This window comes from Muscardinus avellanarius, assembly GCF_963383645.1.
Source record: "Muscardinus avellanarius genome assembly, chromosome: 1".
Lineage (NCBI taxonomy): Eukaryota > Metazoa > Chordata > Mammalia > Rodentia > Gliridae > Muscardinus > Muscardinus avellanarius.
This window is the reverse complement of record NC_137786.1, coordinates 224,932,990-224,954,973: the sequence shown is the minus strand read 5'-3', so window position 1 is coordinate 224,954,973 and position 21,984 is coordinate 224,932,990. Positions and strand designations below refer to the sequence as shown.

The following is a 21,984-nucleotide window of genomic DNA, read 5'->3' as shown; positions in this document are numbered from 1 at the left end:
CAAAACAAATCTGTGCAGCAAAGATGGTCCATAAATTGGAAACTTTACAACTGTAGTTATTGAGATTTGCCTTTGGGATAACAGAAATGAATGAAAGGCCACTGTAGTTTCTTGCCCAGTGGCAATCATGCTAAGAACTAAGCATATTCTGCTTGATGCAGACCAATTATGAGAAATATTTAAAACTTCTTATCAATCAAATATGAATTCTCTGCTAATTTTTAAAAAATATTTATGATTCATTGTAATTGTACATAATACTGAAAATCATAGTGAGATGTTTACATTAAATAGAATATTCACTAAAATTAAAATACTTGAATTGTCAGATATGAGCTTTGAGTGATTTCACTGAAGAAGTGTAAAAAATATATATAATAAGCAAAATCTGAATAAGGAGAAAGTTTTTAAAAAGGTCAGTATAGTGACACACATTTGTAATCCCAGTACCTGGGAGACTGAGACAAGAGGATCACAGGTTCAAGTCCATCTTCAGCAAATAGTGAGACTCTTACCAACCTAGCAAGACCCAGTTTCAAAATCAAAGCAAAATAGAATTGGGGGTGTAGCTTAGAGGTAGAATACCCCTGGGTTCAATTCCTGGTACAAGAAAAAAAGAAAAAGAAAGAAAAAAAAGAAGAAAGAAAGAAAGAAAGAAAGAAAGAAAGAAAGAAAGAAAGAAAGAAAGGGATGCCATATTTTACTCAAACTAAAATTGAATTTTAAGGAAGAAATTCTTATAAAGAATGGCTCATGTGGAATTGAAGGGACAGTAATCAAATATCTACAGCAAGATTAGAAAGAGATACACTGAAGTGCATAGAACTCTCAGTGAGCGCCATTTGTGAGAGAAAAGGCTTCGAAACTGCAAATTCACCAGAACTCTGCCTGTCAGAGTACACACTGGTCAGTTCAACATGGAGACCATTATCCTATCCTAGGGCCATGGGAGCTTTGCTTATCAGCCTGTGCTTAACACCCAGAATTTTATTGTCTTTTTTGTATTACCTTATTGAATCCTCACACAAGTATATAAAAACAGATTTCATTAATGGCTCTTTTGCAGATGAAAATATAATGTTCAGAGCAGTGTGGTTAAGACCAGTGACTCCTCTGTGGTAAGTGATAGGACTAATATGCATCTCTTCCAAGACACTGTGCTGTCTGTCATGTCTAATGACATGACATCTCTCAAAATGGCATTCCGGTGGTGGGTATAACATATCAGTTGCCCACCATATATATACTATGCATGAAAGTGTGCTATGATGATTCAAGAGTTAACCCCTTTATCAACCCCATCAAAAGCTTATGATTTTAGCCACATAACTGTCAACATGTGCAGATGTCCTGGAAAAAATCAGCAGGATATTGTGAGGGGGAAAAGTTAAAATTTTGTACAAATGTGGGTGCACCCACATTTGGGGCATAAACATTTACTATCATTATATGTTCTTACTGGATTGTTCTGTTTTTCAGTAGAAAGTGCCCTGCTTTGTCTCTTCTGATTTGTTTTACTGGATTATCAGTGTTCCTACCCCTGCTCATTTTTGGTTTCCATTGGCATGATGTATCTTTTTCCATCCTTTCACTCTTAGCCTATGAATATCTTTGGCTGTAAGGTGAGTTTCTCGCAAGCAGCATATATTTGGATTATGCTTCTTTTAATCCACATTGCCAGCCTATACCTTTTAATTGATGACTTAAGTCCTTTGACGTTCAGTGTTATTACTGAGATATAATTTTTGTTTCCTATCATTTTGTGCTCTACATTCTGTTTGATATAATGTTATTTCTTCTTTGCTTAGTTGTATTGTTGATTGAATTCATCTCTTCTCTGGTTCTGAAATTTGCTTCTTCTTTCTTCTTTCTTATTTATTTCTTTAAGTATTTTATCTAATGCAGGCTTAGTATTCATGAATTTTTAAGATTCTACTTATTTTGAAACACTTTTATTTATCCATCAATTTTAAATAATAATCTTGCTGGATATAGCAGTTCTAGTTGGAAGTTGTTCTCTTCCAGGATCTGGATTACATCATATCAGTCTCTCCTGGCACTCATGATTTGAGTCGTGAAATCTGGAGTGATTTTTATCGTTTTGCCTCTAAATGCTACCTGTTTTTTGTTCTCACTGCTTTTAACATTCTTTCCTTAGCCTCTTAGTTATTTTGATTGTTACATGGTGTGGGGCAGTCCTTCTTAATGGTATTCTCTATGTCTCCTGTACATGTATGTCCAAGTCTCTTTTTATGTTTTGAAAAGTCTCTGAAATTATTTATCTGAAGAGTTTATAGTTGCCTTTGGTCTGTGCCTCTATCCCTTCTTCAATGCCTCTTATCCTAAGTTAGGACATTTCATATTGCCTCATAGTTGTTGGATATTTATGTTCTGTTTTAATGTTTTCTGTATCCTGTTGACTGTGCTTTTAGTTTTGAATGAACTGTCTTCTAACAGTGATATTCTGTTTTCCATTTCATCTAATCTTCTAGAATTTCTTTCTATTGCTATCTTTATCTCATTTATTGATTCATTTCATTCCAGGCTTCTTTCTGATTTTTCCTTAACATCTCAATTTCCTCTTTCATTTTCTGTAAACTTATTGTGAGGGCTTTCATCATTTTGAAAATCAAGATTTGGAATTCTTCTTGCCTTTCTTGCAAGTCAGTATTCATGATTTCCTTTATTTCCTCACTGTTTCTGATTCTCGTATTTTCATAATTCTCAGGTTTGTGTTTCTGTTGTCTTGGCATCTTCTTTCTCGTTGTGATTCATTTTTGATAGGTGCTATTTCAGATCACTTACTGTCCTGTTGCAGGTCTCTGGAGGGCTTCCACACCAGGTGAGTCATGCACTCAGGCTCTTTCCTATCTTGCATTCTGACTACTGGATTTTATTCTACCATGGTTCCCTTTATTGTGTTTTTGTTCGTATGTATCTTTGCTGCTTTGTTTTTATTGTCAAGGACCTGACTTCTCAGTAGTTGGTTTTTGTTTGTTATAGCTACTGAGTGTGCTGCATCCCACAGTAACCATTTTCCTCTCTGAAAAAGTTAAAATTTGACTTGGAGCTTACTAATTCCTTTAAATCCATTTGTAATTAAAATAATTATTATACTCTTTTAGATTTGTGCGTTTGTTTGACCCCAATAACAAGTGAATATGTAATTTAAAAATACAATTGCAGTCTCATCAAGCACTCACATTTCTTAAATAAAAACCCAAATTGAGTTTGAACCAAAGGAGACAAGGAAATGGAATTAATTTTTATTTGATTTGAATTCTGTTTAGATGGTTAGACTTGAACCACTATGCATGGGTTTAAATCTTCCCTAGTCCAGAACAGATGTTACCAATTAATACATATGTTAACATGAATAAATCAGCCAACCTCTGTGCTTCATCATTTACATGAGTGTAACAACCAACCAAACTGATAACACTGGGAGGACATAGTGAATTTATATCCAAAGTGTCTACATAGCAGTTCTTAGTCAGTGAGACACATGGAAGGGTTGGATTGTATTGGGCTCAGAAGTGAGAGAGCAGATAGATTCACCCACATAAGTCATTGCCATTAATTTATAAAATTGTCTACATCTCAGTTTACAGATTATAAAATTTTTAACCTGAAGTAGACAATCTATTAATAGTCTGAAAACTGGACCACAGGTAATCCTATATATTTAAATACATCAAATTTTGTTTTCAAGCCGGGAACTTTTGTGGAGAACTCAAAGTACAAGTTGTTGCTACAGTGGAAGAATATATCTTTTAATTATACTTTACTATTTAATTCAATTGGCTTATTCTGTTCCACTTTTTTTTCACATTTTAGACCATATTGTGATTTTTGAGACATTACTTATGGAGAACAGGACGGAAGTGACAGAGTTCATCCTGCTGGGACTGACCAGTGACCCAGGGCTGCAGGTTCTCCTCTTCATAACTTTCCTCTTCGTCTATGGGATCACTCTGATGGGGAACCTGGGAATGATTCTGTTGATTCTCGTGGACTCTCGACTCCACACTCCCATGTACATTTTCCTGGGGAACCTTTCTCTGGTGGATTTTTTTTCCTCTTCATCTGTAACTCCCACAGTCATGGCTGGGCTTCTTATAGGACAAAAGGTCATTTCCTACAATGCTTGTGCTGCTCAGATGTACTTTTTTTCAGCATTAGTTACTGTGGAAAATTACCTCTTGGCTTCAATGGCCTATGATCGCTATGTCGCAGTGTGCAAGCCCCTACATTATGCCACCACCATGACTACAAGTGTGTGTGTGTATCTGGTCATTGGCTCTTATGTTATTGGTTTCCTGAATTCCTCCATCCACACTGGGGACACATTCCGTCTCTCTTTCTGTAAGTCCAATGTGGTCCATCACATTTTCTGTGATATTCCAGCAGTCATGGTTCTTTCCTGCTCTGATAGACACATTAGTGAGCTGGTTCTTATTTATGTTGTGAGTTTCTGTATCTTTTTTGCTCTCCTAGTTATTTGGGTATCCTACATATTCATTTTTGCCACCATCCTGACGATGCGATCAGGTACGGGACATCAGAAGGCCATGTCCACCTGTGCCTCCCACTTCACCGCAGTCTCCATTTTCTATGGGACTAGTATTTTCATGTATTTACAGCCCAGCTCCAGTCACTCCATGGACACTGACAAAATTGCATCTATGTTCTATACTATGGTCATCCCCATGCTCAACCCTGTGGTCTACAGCCTGAGGAACAAGGAGGTCAAGAGTGCATTCTTAAAGGTCAAGAGCATTTTCATGTGTTGGAGGAAAAATAATCTCTAGATTTTTTACTTTAACTTTGTGGATACACAATCCTCAATTTTTTTCAGAATTAATCTACACAGTGAGTTATATTTCTAGGTCTACCCTCAAGTTAAGTTATTGAAATAATACACTGATCTTTGCAAAGTCTGTTGCCTGTACTAAAGGAAACATATGTCCACAAATAAATGCCCAGTGGAAAATAGTTAAGACACCTCAAAATCACCTTGCATCCTCATTAAGATATTGATACATTCACTCACTTTATAAGTGAGATTTTTCTACCACATGTCAGTGAAAATATGAAAAATGGTCTCAAAAAAGCCTGTGAACATAACAAATGCATGTAGAATGATGACAGACACACATAGATGTGGTTAATTTCCTATCATACACAATCTGGCTATTTGTGGTGATCAATTTTAGTTGTTAATTTAACTGGATTAAGGGATACCCAGATAGAAAGTAATACTTTGTGCTGTGTGTATCAGCGAAGGCATTCCTAAGAGTCTAGCAATTGAAGAATGAACTTTATAATGAAGATTTGCCTTCATCATATGGGTGACCATCATTCAACTCACTAAGGCCTCCACTGAATCAAACAAAAAATTCAGAAAGGTCAAATCACTCCCTATCTTTCATCTGATACAACTCTTTTCTCTCTCTTAGAATTGTGAGCCCATGATCTGAACCTGGCTTTTGGCTCTGTTTCTACAAGAATTTTACCAGTCACAACTCACCTTCCCATTCTCAGACCTTTGAACACAGACTGAATTAACTACCTGTTTTCCATATTTTCAGCTTGGAGAAAGAACACTTTACAATCTCCACAATCGCAGGAGACAGTACCCATAATAAATCTCCTCTTGTGTGTCTGTTTATATCCTGTTAATTTTGTTTCACTGAAGAAGCCTGTACACTAGTGTTTTATAATAATTGAAACATTTGTTCAGGTATTTGAATATAAATTTTTCCACCGTTTCTTTCATTGCTATTTTGAGTCTTATATTGAGAAAATAATTATATATTACTAATCAAAGTATATGCTCTTTCCTTCCAAATTTTATCTAGAGATGTATAAATCTAATGTCTCATATGAATTAAAATTTCCATTCAGTTAAGTTATTTCCATATCATCAACATGTTTATACAAGAAAATACAAAAAAAAGCATTTTAATGTATTCTTATACTACTACACATTTTAGGCTGTTTTAAATTTAAACAAAGAAATCATAACATTGTACATGCTTATTTCTTCAAACACTTTTCACTTTTTAATTCTGATGATTCATTTCTACTTTAGTTAAGCTGCATTCTCTCTTGTCTCTCCCCAGCCTCCCATGCCTCTTCTTCCTCATTTATTTCCTTGCCAACCAATTCCCACCATTCTCTGTGGGTATGCCTCGTCCTTGACCCATTCAGGTCTCTGCTGAGGTACTACCCTGTCATGGAATCCTTCCCTAACCACCATTATGAACTGGTCACTCTTCACCTACCACTTAAAGTGTTCCCTCCTCTATGTCATTAATTCTTTGAAGTACTATCAACCTTTACCTACTATACATTTGCTTCTTTCTTATTTATCTTTCTTATTAGAATATAAACCCCATGGGAGCAATAACTTTATCTGCTTTGTTCACAACATAACCATCAAGACCTGTATATATGTCTGTCTCATAGTAGATTCTCAATAAATATTTGTTTAATAAATGAATTTGTTTAATAAATAAAATAAGTGTGCTTTGAGTTTAATTGCACAGATATCTTGACTGTGATAGTGAATCTTGCATAATGGATTCTTTCTAATCAGCATTTTGTGTATTTTAAGAGTTCTTTGTTTAAACATAGTTTTCTAAATTGTCACTCAGTTCTCACATACCTCACTTTTAAATAAAATGATTATCTGGACCCCATCATCAAGTCAACCATTTCAAACCCTCTCACGATTTTTACTAGGAAGTGATATCTCATTAAGTGGCAAATAACACATCATTAAAAATTAAATTCATAATGTATAAAGACACATTAAAAATAAAATTATTTATAGGATTCATATCTGGCTATATTTGAGCAATTACTACATATACACAGATTTTATAATTAACTGGTATGACTCTAAATTTTCTTGTAAAATAAAAACTTGACAGTATCTGTCAGTAGAAAAAACATAATTCATTCAACACTCTCATATGAAGCAAAATTTTGTTTTTATTTCTCTCTCTGCTTTTGGTTTGTTTTATTTGAATTGTTATAGTTTTTTGAACCAATCACAGGTCATGATAATTCTAAGAGAAGCCCTAGGAATCACTTGTATTCCAAACATTCTCTTTCTTCCCTGCATTATCAAGTAGAAGTCCAGTTTCCCCTTGTTACTCAGAATCAATAGTCAGTCAGCATGAATCACTGCCGTATCCCCTGCTGGAAGCCTCTCTCATCCTCAGTGATGCCACTTGAATTTTCACCCTTCCATTCCTTGATGCATGAATCTCGACAATGGAAGAAAATATCAGCTGTCAGGTGCTGATCCTGAGTATACATGGCCTCCAGTAGAACATGCAAGGGACCTGCAAAAAATTACACCTGGCTGGCACTGTAACAATGTCTTTAAAAGACCATTCCATCAGTCCACCAAGCCATCCATCTCAGGATGGTGGAGAATGGGGTAGGCTAGTGAATTTCATGAGCCTAGACACTTTGCCCCACTTCATTTTCTGTGAAGTGAGTTAATGGTGTGAAGAGTACTATGATGGAGGATCGAGGCTTCTGAAACTGCAGGAGTGTGGACTTTTTTACTTTATTTGGTAGAAGCACTGTGTGCAGGGAAGGAAAAACTATATACATAGCAACTGTCTATTTCATTAAGAACAAAATTCTGAAGATGGCGGCAACCAAGAGGAAACTTGGTGGGGGTTCGGCCGTTCCGGCGAAGAAGCCAAAAAGAAAAGAAAAAGATGCCAGGCCGCCAGCTAAGTCGCCAGTCGTCGTGGCAGAAGAGGTGGAAGAAGACAGGGACCGCATACCAGGGCCCGTTTGCAAGGGCAAGTGGAAAAACAAGGAACGGATCCTCATCTTTTCTTCTAGAGGAATAAACTTCAGAACAAGACATTTGATGCAGGACTTGAGAATGTTGATGCCTCATTCTAAAGCAGATACTAAAATGGATCGTAAAGACAAATTATTTGTGGTTAATGAGGTCTGTGAGATGAAAAACTGCAATAAATGCATCTATTTTGAAGCTAAGAAAAAACAAGATCTCTATATGTGGCTTTCAAATTCACCTCATGGTCCATCTGCCAAATTCCTTGTTCAAAATATTCATACCCTAGCTGAACTAAAGATGACTGGAAACTGTTTGAAAGGTTCTCGGCCCCTTTTGTCTTTTGATCCGACTTTTGATGAATTGCCACATTATGCATTATTAAAAGAACTCTTAATTCAGATTTTTAGTACACCGAGGTATCATCCCAAAAGCCAACCATTTGTGGACCATGTGTTTACTTTCACCATTCTGGACAATAGAATATGGTTTCGGAACTCTCAGATCATAGAAGAAGATGCTGCTCTTGTAGAAATAGGTCCTCGTTTTGTCTTAAATCTCATAAAGATGTTTCAAGGAAGTTTTGGAGGACCAACTTTGTATGAAAATCCTCACTACCAGTCACCAAACATGCATCGGCGTATCATAAGATCCATCACAGCTGCAAAATATAGAGAGAAACAGCAAGTGAAAGATGTGCAGAAATTGAAAAGGAAAGAACCGAAGACTCTTCTTGCACACGATCCCACTGAAGATGTTTTTGTTACACCAGCTGAAGAGAAACCAATTGAAATACAGTGGGTAAAACCAGAGCCAAAAGTCGATTTGAAGGCAAGAAAGAAAAAGATTTACAAAAGGCAAAGAAAAATTAAACAGAAGCTGAACACTAGGAGTGCAAAATGAATCAATGAATAACTAATGTGTTTTCCAGTTACTGTATATTTATTTTGTATTCAGTGTGTAAATACTTTTATTTTTCAGGACTACCTTATTCTAATTAGTGTGCCATTTAAGAGAAACAAAATCTTTAAGTGATGTTTATCTTTTCCTAAATAAAATATAACCAGAAAAAAAAAGAACAAAATTCTACCATTCCACAGTGAAAGAGTCCCAATATAATTAACTTGACCTCAGCTAAGTCAGTATGTGAAATATACACACATACATACCTATGTGTGTAACATGTATGTAATTATATATAATGTGTATAATATGTAATATATATCACTTTCATTTGATAAGAGTGTGGTAGTATTCATTACCTGTGATAAAAGAATACTGCCATAAGTACAGCTACAAACTAAGTTCTAGAGGATGTGTTAATTACTGGAATAAGACGGCATCAAGTCATCTGGAACAGTAGTTCCAATTTGAGTCAAAATGTGATTAAGTTTACTCTAATTCACTCTCATTCTTTAAAAGCCATCTTTTCTTCTAGACAGGCAAAATAAAAGAGCTGGATAGAGATGGAGTAGGACTTCCTGCTCCTTCATCTTTCAAGTTTTTGACAGTGATACCAACTTCTACAATCCTCCAGAAATGTAATGTTGCTTTTAGTATAATATTTATGAGCTAGAACAGTTCTAGTAACTTCCATTTAGATCTTTCCACCCTAATAGCTATCACTGCACAGGTCAAGTATATGATGTGGAAATTATGCCATCTGCTAAGTATAATTATTTCAATTATGAATGCTGGAACTTTGGAAATAACCAAAGGGTGGGTTTTCTGCCCCACTAGGCCTAGTGTGAGATATACTTGAGCCAAAATTCCAGTGCCCACCTGACCTCCATCTGATCCTACACTTACTGGTGGACCACAGTGACATTTTCCATTTTCAAAAAGTAATGACATTTAAGAATCAGTGTCCAGAAATGCCCCCAAAGATCAAGTTATATTCTTATATGGCTCATAATTATCCTAATAAAAGTTTATAAAAATCTTTGGAGAAGGCTAGAAGAACCATTTATAGTACATTTGTTGACAGTGACTCATGCCTGTTTGAAGAATAGTGATTATTGGTTTTTATAACTCTGATGATTTTGTTCACTTGACCTACAATTTCTGCTACTATAGCTCAAAAAGAACTTAGTATGCTTTCTGTCTATTCCATTTCTAGAAACACCATGATCAACTAGCCAACGCCATAGAATTGCACAGAATAGACTCTTCTGACTGCTACTTTGGGTCAGCTATGCATTATGGCAATCATACCCACCATACCCCTGTCAATTGAGTGCAGCCATAGGGCCTCTGCCATGTCAGAAATTGATCATTCCCCTTAATTTTAGGTTTCCAATTTAGTGGCCTCAGTTCTCACTTTCTGGTTTGGCCTTTAAGGAAGAGTGATCACAGAGATTTTTAAAGATGTTTGGGTTCACCTCATGAAATTATTTCTTCTCATAAAGTCCTAACAGGTGTATTTTCTGGGCCCGCCTAGTGTGAACTTGCAGACTCAAAGTAACAAATCCACCCAAGCATTACAAACTCCATAAGCATTTGTTTTTTATTCTACATTAAACCATAGTATGACAGGAATTTTAAGCACACACCATGGGTCACCACTTGGTCCAAGTTCCAGCCAAACAAAGTTAATAGGGGAGCCCTCTCTATTTCCCCAAAGTACAGCATTAATGAGCATCTCTGATTCGTGGGCCTGTGCTGGTCATTTTGTCCTGTCCAATTATGTCCTCATTCTACCTTATTTCACACTTAATATCTACTTATCATCCCCAGAATTTCTTCTGTTTACATAATAAAACTTGGGTAATTTTTTAAAGTGCAACAGACCTCTTCACCTTTCACGAATTGTACAGGAGCCCGCTGAGATCTGGATCTAATTGTACAGGAGCCCGCTGAGATCTGGAAAAGCAAAGAAGAATGACTGGTTAGACTCTGAGGACAATCAGGCTTGTCTCACAAAAGGAGCACGGCACTTTTCTGAAGCAATGTAGAACTGATTTCTTTCAAACGAGGGTCAGGGGCTGACTCTGTTGGAAATGAGTAATCTAGTTCTAGTGGAGAAAGTATCATGCTATTGGCAAAGAAGACTCATCAGAAATTGTTCAATGATTTGGCTTCACTGGAGACTTTCCATGTGTCCATCCAACCTTCAGGATTCTATTTCTTCCAAATCAGTGCCTTCAGGTTTATAATATGTGACCTGCCAGCCTAGGAATTTAATGCAAACTTTAATCCAACCACTCACAGGATTGGCTTGTTTTCAGTAATTTCAGCACTATATGTACAGGATATGGCATTTTCTTTCAGAACAATCATGGAAGGCATCAAGTCATTTATTCAGGGATTAAGATGGTGATTCAAATTCAGTGCAGTTAGGAGTAACGAGCCAAAGTCATTGCATTCATTAGTTTGAAAAATATTTTAATACATCACATACATGGCATTCTAGACCATTTTTTCTGCTATAAAATATATTATAGGCAAAGTAACTTATTTTTTTAAAAAACTGAAAATTTCTTATACAATTCTGGAAGCTTAGAACTATGAGGTGAAGGTGCCAGAAGATTCAGTACTTTGTGAAGGCTTCTTGTTCTTCTTTTTTTTTTTTCATGTGCTATAGAAGGAAGAGGTGAATACAGTTGCATTTTCACGTGGCGGAAGAGAAAAATACTGTACTTTTACATTGTGGAAGACAGAGAGAAGAAAACTCCCAAGTTTCCTCAATCTCTTCTATAGCAGAAATTGCAGTACTGGGAGCAGAAATTGATCATCTCATAAAGGCCCCAAATCATAATATAATTGCATTAGAACTTAGGTTCCAGCATGTATATTTTGGGGGGACATATACTTTCAAATTACCATGCATGTTCACTCAGATATTTGGGAGTTTCAATTGTTCTATTTGGAGTACCCAATTTTTTTTTGTTTTGTGTTTCTATGTTACCAAACTATAACATGGACTTACCATGTTCCATTGACTATTGAAAACAGAAATGAAGGTATAGCTCAGTGGTAGAATGCCTGCTTTGTGTTCAATCTTCCACACTGCTAGGAAAAAATAAATAATACAACTATTGAATATAGAATGATGGGTGCTTTTTTTTCTTTGGCTAAATAAAGTTTTATTTTATTGATGCATGGTAATCATACATCCTAATGGGGTACAAGATAGTAGAGGCATACATGCACACATCAATCATTTGGCCCTTCCTCATTTTCACCCAATTTCCTCCCCCTTCCTCCTTCTCATATTTGGCTTAGTGATTGACTTTGATGTCTGTGAATGTACAGCATGTACATTAGGGAGTTTCCCTCTTCCCCCCTCCTATCACCCTAAATTAGGTTGTCTTATTCGCTCATCTAAAGTTTCTCCTTCTAACTCTAGAGTTCCTCCTATGATCCATTTTCTCCCTAATTTCCCCATGTTAGGGAGAGCATATGATTTTTTACTTTTTGTGACTGGCTAATCTCAGCATAATGTTCTGCAGTTCCATCCATTTCCCTGCAAGTTACATAATTTTGTCTTCCTTATGGCTGAGTAAAATTTAGTTTACTTGCCCAGTTTTTGATTAGGTTGTTTTCTTTTTTTTGCCTTTTTTATTTTATTTTTTTATATATACATTTTTTTTTATTGGTGCACTGTATTCATACATCATAGTGGGATACAAACTTTTGTAGGCATACATGCACACATCGCCCAGTCAGCCCCCCACCCTATCCCCACCCCATTCTCTCCCCATCCCTCCCTCCCATGCTTGGCTTAGTGGTTGACATCTAGTATTATAGAAATTTATCCAGAATTAAAAATGATAATCTCACATAACAGTTTCATTTTTCTGATACCAAGCTTTTGATGACTTAAAGATAACATTTCAATATTTCTTTTTGCTTTCTTTCTTACCAGAGAATATTTTTTTCTATTTTTTTAGGTGAAACTATCATATATTTATATATTTATTTTTCAGAAAAAAAATCTATCCTAATATGGAATATGGACTCTAGATACCCAAAATGATCTTGAAAAAGAACAAAGCTAGAAGATATATATTTTCTGATTTCAAACCATATAAAGCTACAATAATTGAAAGAGTGTAGTACTATTCTAAAGGCAGATATATAAACCCTTGGAGTTAAATAAAAGCCTAGAGCTAAATTCTTCCCTATATTGTCAAGTTATTTTTGACAAGGTTTCCACGAACATTTGGTGGTAGGAATAATAATCTTTTAACTAAATATTGTTGAAAAATAATAATTACATGGAAAAGAATAAAATTGGACCCTTACCTAATCCCATATACAAATATTAACTCAAAATAGATAAAAGACCTAAGTAAAAATCTTGACTATAAACTTTTAGGAGAAAATCTGGGTCATAAAACCTCACAACATTGAAATTGGCAGTGATTTCTTGGTTATGATTTCAATGCACAGGCAACAGAAGAGTATACAAACTCCGTAAAAAATAAAAATAATTGTATATCCAAAGACAATGTAAACAGAGTTAACAGTTACTAATAGAATGGGTTAAATATTTCCAAATGCTATATCTGAAGGTATATTAATATTCCAACCAGAAATCCTAAAAATTAACAACAATAAAGGCAAACAATACCCTTTACAGATAGGTAAAAGACTAACATAAATAATGAATCTCCACTGATAACCAATCTTAGTTGTCTGTTGGATGGAAAATCTTGTTTCTCTAGTTCTGATGTGTGTTACCTATTTCTTCTTTGTAGTTAATCTCTTTGAGTATTTTCTCTAGTGCTGGTTTTGAAGACATAAATTCCTTCAGTTTCTGTTTGTCATGGAAGCTTCTTATTTCTCCATCTAATTTGATAGAAAGTTTTGCTGGGTAGGAAATTTTTGGCTGGAAGTTGTTTTCTTTCAGAGTTTGGAATATGTTACTCCAAGCCCTTCTGGCTCTCATGACTTGGTTTGGGAAGTCTGGAGTGATTCTAATTGGTTTGCCTCTGAACGTCACTTGGCCCTTTGCTTTTGTTGCCTTTAAGATTCTCTGCTTGGCTTCCACATTGGTCATTTTGACAATTATGTGGTGTGGGGATCTTCTTCTCCGATCCTGTCTAAAGGGAGTTCTATAAGTTTCCTGGACCTGTGTATCAACCTCTTGCTCTATGTTGGAAAATTTTCTGCTATTATTTCCTTGAAGAGATTGTTGATCCCTTTGGTTTCACTTTCTTTTCCCTCCTCTATTCCAATTATTCTTAGGTTAGCTCTCTTAAAATGGGCCCATATTTCTTCAATATCAGATTCCTGCTGTCGGATATTTTTTTTCTAGATTAGAAACTATGCGTTCATTTTTTGAATGATCATCTTCTAAGAGCGAGATTCTGTTCTCCATGTGGTCTAATCGGTTGTTTGTGCTTTGAATTGAGGCCTTTACTTCATTAATTGCATCCTTTATCTCTTTTTGGCTCTCTCTGAGTTCTTTTCGAAGCATCTCTATTATTTCTACAGTTATTTTCCTAATTTGATCTTCTAGAAATCTCTGATTTGCTGTTTTATCAGGTTCTGATGTTGTGGGCTTGTGGGCATTCATTGCTCCAGTATTATTCCTCTTTCCCATGATTTCGGAAGTTTGTGCCTTCTCTGGATTTTTCCCTTGGGTCACTATGACTTCACTTAAGGTGTTCTGGATCTCGAGTCAGTAGTATCTCAGACCCCACTACTCCTTTACTGGGTTGTATCACAGAGTCTCCGACCCAGAGAGTCGATAGAGGCTGCTTTAGACTGTGGGGGGTGCCAAGTTGGGTGTTCTCCTATGGTGTAATATCTCTGCCACCGCCACTCCCCCACTGGGTCAAGTCCCAGGGAGTACAGTACTGGGATTTCTCCTCTGTGGCCGGCAATTTGACTCACTGTGCTTGAGTACGCAGATGTAGCTGTACTGGATTCGGTGAATTCGCTGCTGCTGCCGGTGGCAATATGGCGCCGCTGCTATGCCCTCGGCAGTGAGGCTGGCATATTTCTTCTTGGTTTTTATTTCCACCCTGAATCCCTGCGGCGTGTGCTGAGCTCAGCCACTGGGAGCTTTAGATTTTACCTGCGGCGAGAAATCCCGCCTGGCTGTTCCGCAGCGGCTCACCTCAGCCTGCTGTAGCCGTCCGGTGAATTTGCCGCTGCCGCCGGCAGTATGGTGCTGCTGCTGCGTCCTCGGGCGTGAGGCCGGTGTATCTCCTCTGTGGCTCTGAGCTCTGTTCTCAGTCAGCTTTCTCTCTGGATCCTGGTGATTTTTTTTTTTGTTTCTCTGGTGATGGTATTTTCTGGCTATGAAAGGCGCTGATTTTGTGGTAATGGAGATTGGTTGTTCTCGGTCGCCATCTTCCCAGAAGTGATTAGGTTGTTTTCTTAGTGGTAAATTTCTTGAGTTCTCTGTATATTCTAGATATTAGCCCTGTATTGGCAGAATAGTTGGCAGAACTTCTCTCCCTTTCTGTTTGCTCTCTTTTGAGGTTCTTGATAGTTTCCTTCGATGCACAGAGGCTCTTTGGTTTAACACAATCCCATGTATTAATCATTCTTTTAATTTCTTGTGCCTTTGGGGTCTTGTTGAAAAAGCTTTTACCTGTGCCTGTGTGTTGAAATGTTGGACCTATGCCCTCTTCAAGAAGCTGCAAGGCCTCTGGTCTGATTTTTAAGTCTTTGAGCCATCTTAAATTGACTCTTGTAGGTGAGAAAGTAGGGTTTATTTCAATTTGTCTTTATATGGTTAACCAGTTTTAAATTAGCCAGTTTAGAAGGTCAATTTCAGAAACTCTACTGGAACTAAATTCAGATAATTTAGAAAACACATTTTTAATATTCTGTTCTTCTAGAACCAATCTTATTACCAATATGTGGTTTGTACAGGGCATCCCCAGATAATCCAATATATAATAATTTAATATCTGGGCATCCCCCTATAATCCAAGATATATTTATGTACAAGTTGACCCATATGATTATGAAGGATGAGAGGTCTAAACATGCAGAACTGGCTAGCATTTACAAGACCTGGAAGAGCCAGTGGTGATGCTTACCTGCCCTGAGAAAGGTGTCCTACTTCTGCTTAAATGTGAACTGAGATGCAACTTTGCAAATGAAAAAAAGTCTGTCTGTAATCCCAGTACTTATGAGGCTGAGACAGGAAGGTCACAGGTTCAAGGACAGCATTAGCAACTTAGTGAGACTCTGTTTCAAAATAAAAGATAAAATGGGCTAAATGTATAGCTCAGAAGTAGAATGCTCCTGGGCTCAATCCGTAGTACTAAAACAACAACCAACAGTTTGGCAATTTTTTATTCAAATAATAAAATATTATTTTTCAAATCCACTTGAATCCCATGTATTAACCTGCATGACATGAAAACCTACTTACACAAAATTTCTTTAAGCATGTGTAGATCAGCCTTATTTGTAATAACTAAATATTAAAATCAACATAAATGTTTCTCAATTACAAAGTCAAGAAACTGTGAAGTCCATATAATAGATGTTACACTTCAGTAAGAAAAAGTATACTATTACAGAGGTAATAATAGAGCTGTACCTCAAATGAGGACGTACTGTGAGTCCATATATTCTAAAATTATACTTAAGGACATTCTAACAAAGGCAAAGCTATTACTGGTTAAAAAGTTTACTTGAGGCTAGGAGAGTAAGTGGGAGAATAAGTCATAAAAGAGGAGCTCAGGTGATCATGGTATTGTATACATGACCATATATTTGAAAGACCATGAGGCCTATACACTAAAAAGTGTGGGGGTTACTGTGTGTAACTTAGGGTTACTTAGAAAATATTTTTTAAAAGAATAAGAATAGCAATTAATACAAAAATATATGTGTACCCTAAAATAATCAGCTTGATCCCCATAGACTGTCTAATTGCTTTATTCCTGGGAAAGAAGTAGCAGGAGCTATAGACAGTCTCACGGGGGAAACCTCTAGAGAAGTCTCAATCAATGCAATTCTCTACAGACCTCCATGTATCAGCCCTGAAATCCTAATGTGACTCAACATCGCATTGTCTTAAAGGGACACAGTATATATGATGCTCCATTGGACATCATTTATTCTTCTGAATGATAATCATTCTTACCACAGACAGGACTTCCTCTCACCTGAGGATTTGCTATGAGACTTCAACCAGGCTTAGGGAAACACTTAAAGATAAAAATCACATTGATTCACTTTTAAACTAAAACATCTCCAGGAGATGTTTTATAGACCTCTCTTATTTTTTACTTACAGACACAGTTTAAAAGTTATGAGAAATATGTAATCCTATCATGTTTATTTTTCAAATGATGAGAAAAGATTTTTCACAAAGCCTACACAATTAAGGGTAGATTCATACCTTAATCCATGTTAATGTACTTTTCTCCATGTTTCCAGGCCTTAGACAGCTTGGAAAGATTTGTCCGCTACCTGACAGTGACCTCTTCTTATAGAATGTCTGAAACTACTCCATGGCTGATTTTATGATATCAGACTGATTGTTTGGGATTAGATATTCTTTTCCCTCCAGAAAACAGGTAAGTTTCTATGTTATGTATACGTTGTTGATGAGAAGTAAAATTCATTCAAAAGTAGTGAGAGATTTAAGCAGTTCCATTTTGTAAAACATTCTATTTGGATCTACTGTTGTGTAGTAAAAATATTTTGCATGTATTTATTTGATTTTTTGTTTTGGTTTTGAAACTGGGCCTTGCTATATTACCCAGGCTGGCCTAAAATTTCTGGGCTCAATTAATGATCCTGCCTCTTTCACTCAAGTAACTGAGACTAAAGGCATGTGCCACCACACCTGGTTCAATGTGTTTTTATTGGAATTAAACCAATTGGCAAAATGTTTGAAACATTTTTCTAAAGTTTGAGATGAGCTTGTTTTTTAAATTTTAAATTTATATCATAAGGAACTTAAGGATTCTTATAACACATCATGTATATTTCTCCAAAAATATGAGCAAAAATAAGATTCATTACACTCTGATTTGCTGGTGATTTTTTTTACTGTATATTTACCTATAATTTTAGGCAAACAAAACAAAAATATAAAACAAAATACAAAAACATTTCAGAGAAAACATACTTCTTTAAAATACAAAAGAGTCCTAAATAATTAACAAGTTCTAAATTGAATTTTAATCTTTTATCTATAGCTCATATACATTTTTACTACATCTACACATATTGACAATGAAGTGTTCAAAGGCTATGTTTTTATTATAAATAGCTTTAAATCTTGAATCTTTATCATCTAGATAGATAATTTTAAAGCATCAGATAACTTCCTAAATTCTTAATTTACTTAGAGAAAGTAAATAATATTAATATTATTAATATTATTAATATAATAATATTAATAATATTAATGTTATTAATATTAATAACATTAATATTAATGTTAACTGTCTTACATATAGACAGACACACACTCACGTTCATATATAAATATCTTTGGTATGGAACACACAATTTGCTAATACTGATTATGTGTGATGAAGGTTGCTCAACATAATATCTCATGGGGCAGGCTCACAAACTAAACTTGGCAGAGGTTTAGCAGAGAGATAACAGAGAACCTTAATCAATTTAAGGTAGATAGTCTTCCAAAGAGTTCAATTCAAATAAAAACACATTTAACCAGGTATGGTGTCACATACCTGTGGTCCCAGCTCCTTGGGTGAATGAGGCAGGAGGATCAGTTGAGCCCAGGAGTTTCAGGTCAGCCTGGGAAACGTAGACTCAGTTTCAAAACAAAGCAAAAATCAAATAAAGACAAAATATTTTTAGTATACAACAGTGGATCCAAATAAAATGTTTTACAAAATTGAACATGCAACCAAAGCAAGTCTGTCAGGTAAGATTGTTCACAAATTGGGAACTTTTCTCAGTCACTGAGATTTGGCTGTAGGATGATGACAATTAAAGAAAAGCCACTGTATATTCTTGTCCAGTTGTAATCATACTGTGTACAGATTAAGGAAACTGTGTATAATGCAGACAAAATTATAAGAAACACATAAAACTTCTTTATTTTTTATAATTTTATTGGTGCATTATAATTGTACAAGATAGTGAGAGTTCTCGTGATACATTCACATATGCTCTTTACTTTAAATAGAAAGTAGTTTTCTAAAACTAAATACTTGAGTTTATAGTACGACCTTAGTTAGTAGTAGCTTTGAACGATCCCCTTGGAAAAAGATAATAAAAAAATGAGTAAGGAGAAAGTTATAAAGGTAAAATGGACTCTATTACTCAAACTAAAATATAGATTTAAGGAAGAGATTTTTAAGAAAAATGACTCACATATACTTGCAAGCAAGAATATATAGAGAGAAAGACCCAGCTTCAAAACAAAACAAAAAAAACACAAGCATGTAAAATATTTTTACTACACAATAGATCCAAATAGAATGTCTTATAAAATGGAGCCCAGAATTCTCAGTGGGCCACATTTGTGAAAGAAATGCAACTGGAATAAAGGCTTTCAAACTGCAAATTTAGCCACAACTGAGGTGCTACCCATCAGCACCCATGTTGGTCAGATCCACTTAAAGACCATGACCCCATCCTAAGAACATGGTGACCTCACTCCTCAGCCTGTGATACCCAGAATGATATTGTCTTTTCTGCATTATCTTTTAAAAGTCTCAAAATAGCACCTCAAAGTTGCATTACTATCTTCACTTTGCAGATAAAAAATATGATGTTCAGGGCAATGAGTTTAGGACCAGTGACTCTTCTGTGGTAAATGGTAGAACTAATACTTGTCTCTTCTGAGAACCTTAGTTCTATGTCTGCCATATCTGATAGCATGATGCCTCTCAGAATTGCCTCTGCAGGTGAACAAGCTTCCATCACTCCAATTGTCCCACAACATCTACTTTTCATGGAAGTGTGCTATGGTGATTCAAGAGTTAACCCTTTCATCAATACAATCAAAAGCTTATGTTTTTAGCCACATCACTGTCAACCTGGGCAGATGTGCTGGTGATATAATCGTGAGGTTGTGGACGAAAGGTCAAAATGCAACTCAGACCTTGTTTATTCATTTAGATCCACTTTCTATTGAAGAGATCACTTATTTCATCTTTCTGGGCTTTTTGTTTTTCTTTATTTTTCTATCTTTTTTTTCTTTCACCCTATTGATAGGAAAACATATAATAAAATGGAATCATATTGGAAAAACATAATAAACAAGAGAAGACCAATTATTCATTTATTTCTCTGTGAAAATCCAACTTAAAAAATTAAGTTTGATCCAAAGGAGACAAGGAAAATGATAAGTGGACTTAGGAAATAGATCATATAATATCATGTTCATAAATGAACCTTACTAGCATGTATGGAAAGAAAAAAAGGGAAGAATGGGGTTAGAAGGCAACCACACCAAGAAATATCAGGTGCCTTTGTTAATGTATCATTTTGAATCTCATTGTGACTTATACTTATATTGAACTAATAAATTCTGAAAAATAATAATTTCAATTTAATTTCAATTCAGTTTAAACCCTTAGACTTGAACTACTGAGTATGGGCTTAAAGTTTGTACCAGTTCAGAGCATGTGCTTTTTACCAGTACATGTGCTAAGGCGAATAAATTATCCAACCTCGTGTGCTGCGTAATTTCCATGAGCGTATCAAATAGCCAAACTCACAATAACAAAAGAAAAGAGTGAATTTACGTTCAGTGTCTACAGCGGTATATGAGTGGCAGTCATTACTGAGCTCAAAAGGGAGTTGTCAGAGAGATTCCCCTGTGTAAGTAATTTTTATTGTTATTGGATCGTCTTCCTCTCAGTTGACACCTTATAAAGTTCTAAACTTGGGCAAAGACATGATGCATTAACATTCTACAAATTCAGTAGCATCTAATCCTATATGTATTTAATGCACTAAATTTGGTTTTTAAAACGGGGCCTTTTCTGTAGAACTAGAAGTACAAGTTATTGATACAATAAAACAATAAGTTCTATAATTATATTTTCCAATTTAAAATTTTTTTACCTTTTTTTTTTCTTTTTACTCATGAATAGAAAGCATCTAATGACTCAAATAGCACTGATGAAGAACAGGACAGAAATGACAGAGTTCATCCTGCTGGGACTGACTGATGACCCTCACCTGCAGGTTCCCCTCTTTGTAACCTTCCTCCTCATCTACATCATCACTTTGGTCGGGAATCTTGGGATGATCCTGTTGATTGTCTTGGATTCCCGGCTCCACACTCCCATGTACTTTTTCCTGGGTAACTTGTCTCTGGTGGATTTTTGTTACTCTTCAGCTGTCACCCCCACAGTAATGACTGGTCTCCTGATAGATGACAAGGTTATTTCCTACAATGATTGTGCTGCTCAGATGTACTTTTTTGTAGCTTTTGCTACTGTGGAAAACTACCTTTTGGCTTCAATGGCTTTTGATCGCTATGAAGCAGTGTGTAAGCCCCTACATTACACTACCACCATGACAAAAAGTGTGTATGTGTGTCTCACCATAGCCTCCTATGTCTGTGGTTTTGTGAACGCCTCCATACACACTGGGGACACATTCAGTCTTTCCTTCTGTCTGTCCAATGTGGTTCATCACTTTTTTTGTGATATTCCAGCGGTCATGGTACTCTCTTGCTCTGATACACATGTCAGTGAGATGGTTCTTGTTTATGTTGTGAGCTTTAATATCTTTTTTGCTCTCTTGGTTATCTGGGTATCCTACATACTTATTTTTGTCACCATCCTAAAGATGCACTCGGGTGCAGGACATCGGAAGGCCATGTCCACCTGTGCCTCCCACTTCACCGCAGTCTCTATTTTCTATGGAACAATCATATTCATGTACTTACAGCCCAGCTCCAGTCACTCCATGGACACTGCCAAAATCTCCTCTGTGTTCTACACTATGATCATCCCCATGCTCAACCCTCTGGTCTACAGCCTGCGGAACAAGGAGGTCAAGAGCGCATTCACAAAAACTTTTTGGAAGCAAAATAGTCCCTAGGATTTTTATTTTAATGGTGTAGGTGACACAATATCTGGATTTATTCTTCTCAAATCTTCTTCAGGAATTGAGTTGTATTTCACAGTCCACATTGAAGTACCTAACACTATACCTTTACCTCTGCAAATCTGTTTTACAACAAAAAGGAAAACCATTGTGTGCCGAAATATTGTATTTTAAGAAGAATAGCT

The 21,984-nt window shown here is 36.0% G+C and overlaps 2 protein-coding genes across 2 annotated transcripts; both read left to right on the top strand.

The window, feature by feature from the left end:
• Positions 1 to 3,866: 3,866 nt before the first annotated feature.
• LOC308260249 (olfactory receptor 5B3-like) lies at positions 3,867 to 21,793 on the top strand (the record flags this gene model as incomplete). The annotated part of the gene is made up of 2 exons (XM_080691558.1): positions 3,867 to 3,932; positions 20,930 to 21,793. 2 exons carry the CDS (start codon positions 3,867 to 3,869, stop codon positions 21,791 to 21,793), a joined length of 930 nt encoding a protein of 309 aa, XP_080547684.1.
• Positions 7,670 to 8,731, top strand: LOC308279668 (ribosome biogenesis protein BRX1 homolog; the record flags this gene model as incomplete). Its single annotated transcript, XM_080719787.1, has 1 exon — positions 7,670 to 8,731. The coding sequence occupies one exon, from the start codon at positions 7,670 to 7,672 to the stop codon at positions 8,729 to 8,731; it is 1,062 nt and encodes a 353-aa protein (XP_080575913.1).
• Positions 21,794 to 21,984: the final 191 nt, after the last annotated feature.